Source organism: Lytechinus variegatus, chromosome 14 (genome assembly GCF_018143015.1).
Source record: "Lytechinus variegatus isolate NC3 chromosome 14, Lvar_3.0, whole genome shotgun sequence".
NCBI lineage: Eukaryota > Metazoa > Echinodermata > Echinoidea > Temnopleuroida > Toxopneustidae > Lytechinus > Lytechinus variegatus.
The window spans coordinates 1-12578 of NC_054753.1; the positions used below are offsets into that span (position 1 = coordinate 1).

Here is a 12578-nt window from a genome sequence, read left to right on the forward strand (position 1 = left end):
AATCATATAGATGTGATATAATGTCATAAAAGCATAATCTATTCTCAAACTATTTTTCAACCAAAATGGGATTCCACAACATCGGCAGAGCAACTCAACCAGATGGAGAAAGAAGCATTCTTGGAATGGAGGAGACAACTCTCATTGTAAGATATGAATTCCTCAACTCAAACAAGTTTTTATCATGCAGTGAATGTACTGTAAGATGGGAAGCTTCATCTTTCTGCACCTGGCCTTGGCCTGTCTTACAAAGAGTTATGATTGATCGCAACTATGGACGGCCAGCAATGTCAACATCTATTATGCATGTTTATTTTAAGTATTTTCTTGCTACATGTATGATGTATATTCATGCATTTAATATTTTCTTGAAAATTCACTTTGCTTCTCTTTGTATAAAAAGGACATTGTGAAAATTTTTCGTAGAAAAAATTATGACATTGATGGATTTCCATAGAGTTGCGATTGATCAGATCAATCATAACTCTTTGTAAGACGGGGCCCAGAAAAGACATCCTGTTGGCTATCTACAGGTGTATCACTTAATTAAAAGATTCACTAAAAACATGGTTATTTAACTAAACAAGTTCTTCCCCCTCTTTACTTTCCATTTCTTTTCCTTAATGCACCATGAGCATCTTTTTGTTTGATACCAGTGCATTACAACCATATTTAATAAATTTCAAGGCCTGTATTACTATTAACTAAGTTTTGAGTAATTTAAAGATTTGGAAATTTGAATTTATTATCAGATTACCTAAAGTATTATATCACAAAATATTTGTTGTGTTAAAGTTGTAATCAAAGCATGCAAAATTTTACAATTTAATTTACCTGTTCTCATTCTCCATTCTTTGGGGGTGTGGGAGTTCTTAATATTTTAGTTTGTAGCTACTTCCCATATATGGAATGGGATAGCAATTTATTGATGCAATCTATTTTTGATGAAAAAAAAATGTTGGTGAGATTGGAAATCCAACCTTTTTAATTTAATGGAAATGTACCTTTCTTCTTTCAGACTGCAGGAGAAGGATCATATTGTCCTGACTCCGTTCGAAAGAAATCTTGATTTTTGGAGGCAGCTATGGAGAGTGATCGAGAGGAGTGATGTGATCGTCCAGATTGTGGATGCCAGGAATCCTCTTCTCTTCCGTTGTCTTGACTTGGTAAGATGTCATGGTTTACACTAGCCAGTCCATCTAAACTGGGAATTGTTATAAGCTACTGAAATCCTTGCATCTGATTGGCTTAGAGCTAATTTGTCAGTAAAAATTGCTTCATGAAACACTCCCTAGATATACAAACCGTGCATGCAATTTGAATGTGATTGGTTATTACAAGTAAGCAATTAATCGCAACTTTCATGTTTTGTGGCCCTGTATTCGAAATAGTGGAGAGAACTGTCTAAAAGTGATTGTGAAAGATTTTTTGTTTCATTGCCCTGCTAATATTCAATGAAAGGCATTTTGAATTACAAAAATAATAGTAGATTAATCATATTCTAATAGGAGTCTTTTGTATTGCACAAAAAATGTATCTAAGGAACCAACAAAATTGGTCGGCCCAGTCGTTTCAACTGTTATTTCTAAAAATCATGTATTTAAAGGCATTTGACAAGTAACCCTTTGCATTGCCAGTGGACCATCTTTGCGCTACTGTTGAAGGTATATTAAAATGAATAAGGGTTAATTTGAAAGTAGATAAAAAGAGAAATGTAATCATGCAAATGCGCTAGTGCCCTTTGGTAAGGCATTAATCCTCAGTACCAGGTCCTTTGGAGAGGACCTTAAGCCGTCGGTCCTCTTGTTGCTTGCTTACAAGCATTCATGCTTTCTTAGCAATCAGGTAAAAAAATCACCACTAATTGCCAATTTATTCATTTCTTTTTACAGGAGAAATATGTGAAAGAAGTCAGTAGCGATAAGGAGAATATAATATTGATCAGCAAAGCAGATCTATTGACTCAAGCACAGAGAGAGAAGTGGGGCGAGTATTTCTCCCAACAGGGTATCCGGGTAGCTTTCTGGTCTGCGGTCAGAGAGACAGAAAGAATAGAAGAAAAGGTTAGTAAAACATTTTCAAACTGATGCAAGAGAAAAATCAAAATTCCTTTTATTGGTTATGTCATTATATTACACCTAAAACTTATTTAATCTCAAGTTTCTAAGTGCTCTAAAACAATGCAGCATTACACAATACTGGCTTCACAGAAATGTTGCACTGACAGGTCACTAACAGAAGGCTTTGTCACATCTACCAGATTGTGATGTCAATGTATTCTTGAGACATTAGGCATTGAGCTTCGATGGTTGTAACAGAGCCTTTGCTAGCACATTGTTAGCGCTAACATATCTGTGAAGATGGCCCTGTCTGTTAGTACATGTAGCAGAACAGCTTTTACGCACTATGAGTTTCTAAGCATAACTTTCTACCAGGTCCTAATTTCTCGCTGGATGATTTGAATCAACAACCCTTTGAGCAGAGTCACAAGGCAGAACCACTACATCATTACACATCCATCGGGGGGGGGGGGGGGAGGGTGTCACTTCCATTGACAAGTGGATAGCATGTGTGAACATGGGGTTTCGAAAAGCATCCTTAACAAGTATTTTCCATGTTCTGAAAATGCACCCCGTAAAAAGTATTGGCGTGTGAAACCCTACCCTTAACAAGTATTTGAAACATAGTGGTACCCTTGACGAGTGGATATCATGTGTGAACATGGGGTTTCGATAAGCATCCTAAACAAGTATTTTCAATGTTTGAAAATGCACCCCTTAACAAGTATTGGCGTGTGAAACCCTACCCTTAACAAGAATTTGAAGCATAACGGTACCATTGACAAGTGGATACCATGTGAACATGGGGTTTCATAAAGCACCCTAAACAAGTATTTTCAATGTTTTGAAAATGCACCCCTTAACAAGTATTGGCGTGTGAAACCCTACCCTTAAAGTAGACACACGAAGAAAATTCACGAAAGTGATGATTATAGACAAATTATATATGGATGGAAAGGTATTGTCTTTTTATACACAAATATGTCACTAAAAAGTCTTATAGATGTCGTGGAAATGCAAGAAATGAAATTATTAGACACCCTTCTCAGCCCCCCAGACCGACAATCACGCAGCCGAAAACGGTCGAGAATAATGACGTCACACAATCGACATGCTCATCGTCTCTCTGTGCATCATGCACTGAATCATTTACTGACCTGTTCAATATCTTCCGAATTTACCGTTTTCTTCACGTAATGTGATATTCAATTTCTGTTTTCGACAACTTTAGACCAAATGTGAATCAGAACTGTGTTTCTTTGCCCGTTTTTATTGAATTGTGGACTGTAAAGACCGATTTTGTCCACTGCAGTCGTCATTGTGTTGCTCCACTCCAGTCAGTGAGTGAGTGAGTCGCTGCCCAAATAATATAAGTAGAGAATCTAATCAAGAACTTGAAAATCAAAAGCAGCAATTAAGAAGTAAGATTTAATAGATCTGAATAGAATCTCACATGAAAATAAAAGAGAAAAAAAAGCTGATAGGAACGGGGAAGGAATATAATTTAAAAAAAAAAATCCACAACCAAAAAAAATCAAAGAGTTTCGAACCAGGATCCCCGCACTCATAAAAAAATTTACGTGCGTACAGATTTGTCCATCATGAGACCATGCTCTCGTCAGGTACAAAATGGGTTCATAACGATACTAATAAACAAATTTGTCAGCCAGCGTTTGCATGCTGTTGCCATCGCAATGAACTTTCGGCAATCCAACTGCAATTCCATATGGACATTTTGCGATCATATATTGCCGTGTTTTTTTGTGGTTCACTGAACTTGCTACGTAATTACAGATTTGTCCACAGACCATGTCTCTATGTCAGGTGGGTTCATAACGATATATAAACAAAGTGCGTTCGCTGCTGTTGCCTCGCAATGCTTCGGCAATCCAACTGCAATTCCAATCATTTTGCGATCATATATTGCCGTGTTTTTTTGTGGTTCCTGAACTTGCTACGTAATTAAATTTCATAATTTTAATTCAGTTGTGAAGACGAATGTCTATGCTTTATATTGATAATAATATCAATGTGGTGCAAGCATGATTTCTAAGTGAAAATATGCTTTGTTTATTCACGTATATTTCTTGAAAACAAATAATTTTTTCTAAGCTAAATATCGGTTACCAAAATATGTTAAATGTGCATTTCATTTTACTGTTCAGAAAATTCAAACTTTTATCTATGTAATAAGACCAATCTTGAGAGGAATAAACAATTCTAGGAGCAAAAAACGCTGATTGGAAAGATCGTCTTCAATGGGCTGCTGTCAGCTCAGCTGCTCACTGCTCGTGGTGTGACGTCACTCAGCTGGAGCTCGCCAGAGGACGGACGAAGGCAGAAATATGCCATAAAAATAAGTCATTTTTGAGAGCTGATTTCTGCAAACTCTAATCACTCTTTTAAAAGGTGAAGTTATATATCTGATTAGTAATACTTCCCCTTTACAATGATGACCACAAAAAGTCATTATGAAATACTTTTGATTCTTTGGTTGTCTACTTTAACAAGTATTTGAAACGGTACCCTTGACAAGTATTCCCTTAATTGACCCCCTAAACAAGAACAATGATATCTTAATTGTTATGTCATGGACATCGGCTTTACCTTTACTATCATTGGGTTTAGTCACTCCTATGTCTGCTTAAAGTTATTTGAAATTCATAATTGGAAAATGTCTTCGCAAATCTTGTTGAATTTTGTGGTAAATTACATTTTCATTTTGTTATCTCTAAAACAGGAAGGAAAAGAGGATGAACCAGCGATGGCTAGTGATGAGGATACTGATGACTCAGAGGACGAAGAGGGTGAGGAAGATGTTGATGATGATGGTGATGCTGAAGAAGAAGATGAAGGAGCACAAAGACTTTCCCCTGATAATAATCTGCCCAGTAGCTTGGAAGGCATGGTCGTATCATCACCCGTTAATGCAGGAGATCCCTCCAATACGAACGAGTCCTGCAACTCACTAGCAGATCGAGGACAGATTTCTGGAGCCATGCTCCGCACAACCGAACCAACAAGGAACATTCAGACAAATGAACAGGACTCGAGGACAGGGGGTGAGTCTTTGTGCAATGGATCAAATGCGGTGCCTTCAAGAACTGACATGGATGCTCTCTCATCACCAAGATGCGATGATGATGTGGACAATGATGTCGATGATGTTGTCGACTCGCATGGTGATAACCTTTCAAGGACTACCCATGTTACATCAGGAGGAGCAGGGGATGGTGTTGCAATGGAGACATCTTGTGCACCATCTCCTCCTGAAGGAGAGATTCAGAATTCATCACACCTGTTGACTGGGGAGGAGCTTCTTGGGTTCTTCCGTGAGGTTCACATGGGAAGGTCAAAGGTCAATGCCGACATTCTGACCGTGGGCATGGTAGGTTCATAGTCACCATATAATATATTTCTTGCACTTCTCTAAGTTACTTTTTACTTTCTTGTTTTGCCTTCTTCTAAGCGCCTTGAGCATTTAATCTAAATGGAAAAGATGCTTTTCAAATCATATGTATTTTTATCATTATTATTGTTTCTTTTCACATTTCAAGGTTATCAGGGGACAGTTAACTAAAATTATCAACCTTTTTATATATGTATGTCCCACCATAAATTTCTAAATTTTTATTTCACTAAATAAACTACTCCATCCATGATAATTTTAGAGTATTACACATTTTCATAAGAAGTATTCAGGGTGGACGAAATTTACCATTCTTGTTCTATTGGGGAAAAACAGCTTGTGAAAGATTTACATTATAAGTCTTCTATGGTGTTTAGAGCTTCATGGGATATTTATTCATTTTTAATATTTATGCCTCTGCTTACCAAAGGAAGGTGCTGTCACTGAAAAAAGGAGTGTTTTCATATTTTCGAAAATAAATCAAAAGGGGATTGTCCTTTAAGAAGTTCCATATGCTCCTGTGCTGGATCCTTTGTCTTGATAATAGACCTATGCTGTTTAGAAAATGCAGTGTGGATTTGGGATAAATCATTACAATGGCCACTTGATATAGTATAAATAAAACATTATGCTATAGATATTCAAACTGGAATAATTCCAAACGTAAAATAGTAAATGAGGTTTCAATTGCATTAATTTGACTGGTTCTGCAGAATTTAATTTCAAAATGCATCTTGTGGAAGCATAGGGGTTCTTAATCTCCCTTCAAACTGGAGGGTTGTGTTTGAATCCTACTGTGGTCTAGCGTCCTTTGGCAAGGTGTCATTTCATACTTTGCTACTCCTACCAGAGGGGTGTTTCACAAAGATTTAAGTATGACTTAGAGTCACACTTAAATGTCTAGTAGCGTGCGGTATAAAAGGCATAATCTCATTGGTAAAACCATGCTAACAGGACGTGCGCTATTATGTGTTAGATTGTGCATTGCATTTCAGATACGCGTTGGCATTTAAGTGCGATTTAAGTCACCCTTTGGGTGTTAAATGGGTACCCGTTAGAATGCAAAAGCCTAGCAACTGAGTCTTGGAACTCTGTTGGAATACTCCCCAGAGAATGGAGAAAGTGTATACATTGTTTGCGGGTATGCCAGAATCTGATGACTGGGATAACGATAATTACAATGTAAAGCACTCAGAAACTCCAAGTCTATGTAAATGTAACTACTTTCATTATAATCTTTTTAGCAATTCACATTTGTGCTTTGAAAGACGATTTGTTTTAATGACTGACAAAAAATATTTGATACCCCACTTTGATTTCAATTTAGGAATAAACAGAAGTGGATGTAGGAGAATTTCCCTCTTTTCGTTGAAAGCCCATGGACAGTATATTACAGATCAGTTGATTTGATCCAGGAAGTAAAGGTCATTGCCATCAGAACAATTTAGAATCGTGCAATGAGAAATTCATCATCTGTTACCTTGTTAAAATTGAACTAAAAACATAACTTTTTCAAGAGAGTTTCAATAAATAAGATAGTAAGCTTCCCTTTTACCCGTAACTAGTTACTATTTCACCTTTTAAAAATTGTAATGCGCAGTTTAGTATATACTTATATAAATCGTGCAATATAAATGTACAATTAGTTTCATTATTGTCTTTCTGTTACAGGTTGGATACCCCAACGTTGGTAAGAGTTCTACCATCAACGCTCTACTCAGGGAGAAGAAGGTACCTGTCTCTGCAACTCCAGGAAGAACAAAACACTTTCAGGTAAAGGAACTATCTGAGTAATGACAACATGTGAAAGCAAAGAAAAATGGTTGTTTAAACATCTGCCAGCGTAGATCTAGAGCATGTCCAACAAATTTGACCAGCCCAGAAATTAGGGAAAAGGGTCGCCACTCACAGTGAAGGGCATTTTATCTACCAGATAATTTGACAAGTAAAAAAATTAAGAAAAAGGGTTGTCACTCACAGTAAAGGGCATTTCGTCTACTGGATAATTTGACCAGCCAAAAAAAAAGAAAGTCATAGTTTACTTTATCAAGTGCATCATGGAGAAATTCTATGGGGTACACCATTATATTTTCAGATTTGTGACTGTTTTAATGTTCTTTTCTATACCTGTTCAGACGTTGTTTGTAGAGCCGACACTCTGCCTGTGTGACTGCCCTGGACTGGTGATGCCATCTTTTGTGTCTACCAAAGCTGATATGTATCTCAACGGCATACTACCGATAGATCAGATGAGGGACTTCACTCCACCGGTCTCTCTGATATCCTTTTATATGTAATTTATGGCAGGGAAAAACATTACATGGGTGCTTGAATGATTTCGTCCTCTGACATGCTCAAAAGAGCCCCCAAGTTTCCCTATTCACTGCAATGGTAAAGCTTATCCAGTGTTGCAGAGTTAGGCAGTCGGTATTGAAAAGTAGCCCCCCCCCCCCCCAATAATAAAACAAATAATGTTTTGGCCTGATTTATGAGAATTTATTAGTATGATTATGATAATGAAGAAGGAAGATGGGAAATTAAAAGATAGTAAAGAAGATGGAGAGAGATGGAAGAAAAGACGGAAGGAGAATTAGGAGAAGAAAAGAAGGAGGAGACAAACTATTCCAATATGTGTCAAGGTCAAGAAAAAGAAGATAGCTAATAAAACATGAAACAAATAAGCATTATTTGTCCTTTTTGAAAGCCTGTGGCAGATTCGATTGGTTTTAATAGAAATTGCTAGAGTATGAAGGAAAGGGTCCTTGTGGAATTATATGTGCTTTGCCCCAAAATAATTTTAGAAAGTCTGCAGAAATAGATTGATTTGTATCCTGGGTTCATCACAGTAGATTAGTAATTCCTATTCTGAATATGGTTATATACAGGTATGAAAATTGTAATGATAATATCATACATTATATTACCCAGGGTCACTACTTCAGTTCCAAAAGCCGTTCTCTCACCGGGCGTCCAAGCATTCAAAGAATTTTCTCCTACGGGGTACCCATTCACCTCACCCGGGTTGAGTGCAGCAAAATGTGGGTAAAGTTTTTGCTGAAGGAAACTTATTTCTATCTTTGTTCAATATTTCACATGATTCCTTGACCTAATGAATGCACATGTGCCAGCGAGTGCCGAGAGATGTTTTAGAACTGACCTATGGAATAAATCTGATTAAGCCAGGAGAAGGAGAGGATCAAGATAGACCACCAACAGCCCTAGAGCTCCTGAATGCTCATGCCTGTAAGTATAGAAAAGGGGGAAGGTAGTGAAAAGGAAGGAAATAAAAAATGAAAATGAAAATCCATATTTTATTGTTTCAATTAGACATGAAATGAAATACTCTGAGAATTTGCTTTGCCCAATTGATAGTGGGCCCAGCAGCCGCTGTGCAGTGCCAGATCGACGAGGCTCTATCCCTTTAATTTTTGAACGCCAACAGGGTAGCAGCAACTCCCATCTTTTAATGTCTTTTGGTCTGACGCGGCCTGGGTTTGAACCCCTGACCTCCTGGTTGTGAGACGGACGCTCTACCTACTTAGCCAACACACCAGTCTCCCTGGATGGGGAAAGTGAGGAGAAGAGTATAAGGAGAAAGAGGATGGGGAAGAGAAGGAGAAAAGGAAGGTGGAGGAGAAGAAAGAAATTGAGAAAATGAGGAGTGAGATGATGAGGTCTATGATGAGGGGGAGGAAGAGGAAAAAGAAGAGGCTATGAAACAAAGATGTGGTTTTGATTTTGACAGCATCATGGTATTATCGACATTCATTTGACATATACACAACACCATGGTGAATTTTGAAATTTGTTTTGATTTTTCAGATGTGCGTGGCTCCTTGGCACAGGAAAAAATCCCCTCTTTTCCTTAGCAATCATCACACACTTTCCCACATGTGTTGATCTTCAAACTCTGTTTCATTTTTCAGATGTGCGTGGCTTCATGACGCAGAAAGGAGTCCCCGACAGCTTCAGATCTGCTAGAATCGTTCTAAAGGACTATGTCAATGTAAGTGACGCTGAAAATAATGAATTATGGCCCTTGGGTAGTATTCACAAAATGTAACTCAGGGGCCCTCTAACATAGAGGATTGCAAATGAAGAGAAAACATGAAAGAATACTTCTGATTGGTTTCTGGTCAGTGTTGTGAATTAAACGCTTTGTTAGCATTAATCTTGATTGGACGTAGCCATAAAATAATTTATCACATACCTTGTGTTGTGGAGCCAACAGTTCTTTGTAAATTATCATTCAAGTGAGCCTGTACTACAAGACTACACTTCTTAGAATGTTGAATTATGGGTAATGAATCTGGCCAGATTTGAGTGGTCACAAATGTGAGATGGTGCTATTGAGGCTGCTGGTTCATATCTTCTTTAAAGGGGTGGTCCAGGCTGAAAATACATCTAAATGAATAGAGTAAAATTGACGGCAAAATTTCATCAAAATCGGATAAGAAATAACAAAGTTATTGAATTTTAAAGTTTATCAATATTTAATGAAAACATTTATATGCATGTCATCATAAATATTAATTTGGTGGGCTGATGTTGTCACATCCCCACTTTCCCTTTTCCTTATGTTTTTACATGAAATCATAAATGTTTCATTTTTTCATACATGTGGAAATGAAAAAAGCATGCAAAAGCATCACCTGCCACCAAGCACATATGCTTGGTGGCAGGTCTCTATTATGGTGAAATAAGTTACGGCAATAAATAACTAATTTACTTAATCAGTTGTCAATCAATTTTTTTAGTTCTTGGTATAAAGGTTTAGAATAAACCTAATTTCATATAATAAAATACAAAAGAACAATTGGGGATATGACATCATCAGCCCACCTAATGAATAATCATGAAGACATGCCTAGAACTGTTTCTCCGGAATAATGCAAATCTTTAAAATTCAATAACTTTATTTATTATCCGATATTGATCAAATTTTCATCATTTTGCTCTGTAAATTTCACTCTATTGAGATATAAATATCTCCAGCCTGGATCATCCCCTTAAGCTACCCTGACTATCCTGTCTCTTTAATTTTCCAGGGCAAGATTTTATACAGCATTCCTCCTCCTGGACTAACCCCTGATGAGTTTGGGTCAATGCACTATCCATCCTTAGAGGTTGGTGAGGTCAAAGCAGGGTCACGACCCAAGAAATCGGCCAACAAACCAATGATCACTGCAGGAGGACAAACGGTAAGATACTCATTGTGATTTGTTTTTTATGCTTGATGATGATGAAGATTAGTATGATGATGATAACGATGATGGTGATTACGGCAGTGGTGATGATGATGATAATGATAAAGATGATGATGATGACGGCAGTGGTGGTGATGATGATGATGATAAAGATGATGACGGCAGTGGTGATGATGATGATGATAATGATGACAGCAGTGGTGATGATGATGACGGCAGTGGTGGTGGTGATGATGACGGCAGTGGTGGTGGTGATGATTCTTTTGATGATGATGAGGATGGTCATTACAGCAGTGGTGATGATGATGATAACAATGGCAATGATGACATGAGTTCTGTAAAAAGTCACCATGATTGTCATCACAATCACCATGATCATGGTTATGGTGATGATGATAATGATGGTGATGAATCATGATGGTGATAATGATAATGGTTATGTGATGATGCTGATGACAAAAATGATATTTTGTGGACTTAGAAGTAGAATTTTTAGTAATTATAAGTTCATTATGCTGCATATACTGTAGAGCACGTAGAGACTTCTGACAAAGTAAGTATTAGGCACTATATAAGCAAGTATAATTATTATTATTTAAATCACCAACATAAGAATTTCTGTCTTGCAAAGGGGGAGGGGAACCTTGGTGCTCTCATTTAATTTTCGTGTACATTCTTTTTAATTCATTACCTTATTCGTCAGTAAATGCACATTCAACAAGATTGGTTATCCATTGTATATGTTCCTTGACGCGATTCTCCTTTGTTTTCTTGACAGGTCAAGAAGTCTGCTGCCAAGAAAGTAGACGAAAGCTTTTTTGCCAAACCCCAAGTTGCACACACCAAGGCATCGGCTCCGAGGGTGGGTGTGGTTGGAGGTGTGTCTGGGGGCATGGCTGGAGGCGTGCCTGGGGTTGGCTACCTGGGGAAACCCTGGAAGAAGCAAAAGCGAGGCAAGAAGGAGAAACTGAGGAAAGTGTATGGCCATCTGGATGAGAAATAGATCATGTGAACTTATTGAGGAAACAAGATCATGGACAATATTTGATAGTAATGATAAATTTTATGAACATGACCTATGATCAGGGACCTGTTGTAGAAAGAGTTTCGTTTAAACGCAAGTCAAAATACCAAGCACAAGTCCCGAATACGGGGGCTTCATTGGCTGAAAATAAAGTTGCGCAAGATTTTTTGAGTTGCGTTTGATCGCAACTATTTCGGCAATGGGCCCTTGGAGGCCGCAAGTGAACTGAAGTAATATGATTATCTTGGGAGCATTTCATGAAAAGTTTTGTCAGTGATATTCACCGACTAATTTGCTCTCAGCCAATCAGATACAAGGATTTCAGTAGCTTATAACAATAGTCGGTGAAAATCACTGATGCTTTGTTTCATGAAATGCTCCCCATATCTTTTATCCAGAGAAAGCCAGAAGAAAATATTCAGGTACATGACTAATATAAGGAAATAATGCTTGATCATCTCGGTTAATTTTATAATCAAGGTCCCGATGGCTTTGGCGGGATAGAGTGCAACTATAAAAGAAATGAAATATAACTTTATTTCTCGCCTTGAGATGAAGCAATAGCTTAGCACTATATCTGGGTGGGGACAAGAAGTAATTTAAGTTAAAATCAAATAATATCAAATATGGTGGTTTGCACCGATTGGGATGATATCGTTACATAGTAGACCAATAAATTCAAGCAAGAAAATTGAGAAATTACAAATTGTCTCTCCACAGTTCGATTTCGTAACTTTCCATATAAGGAATAGAAGTCATTGGAAATCTCTATTATAATTTTCAAAGGCATGACGGGTGCCCAAGAGATCACGATTGAAGTGAATTGTTATATTAAACCATGGAACAACCAGGAAAATGGTTAGTATTCACTTTATCAG

General features: G+C 37.5%; 1 protein-coding gene across 1 annotated transcript; it reads left to right on the top strand.

Moving 5' to 3' along the window:
- Positions 1 to 63: 63 nt before the first annotated feature.
- On the top strand, positions 64 to 11960 carry LOC121427744 (large subunit GTPase 1 homolog; the record flags this gene model as incomplete). Its single annotated transcript, XM_041624288.1, has 10 exons — positions 64 to 146; positions 1019 to 1166; positions 1893 to 2063; positions 4801 to 5448; positions 7141 to 7242; positions 7605 to 7748; positions 8589 to 8712; positions 9396 to 9475; positions 10518 to 10670; positions 11455 to 11960. Coding segments are annotated over 10 exons (1878 nt in total), but the record flags the coding sequence as incomplete, so codon positions are not given.
- Positions 11961 to 12578: the final 618 nt, after the last annotated feature.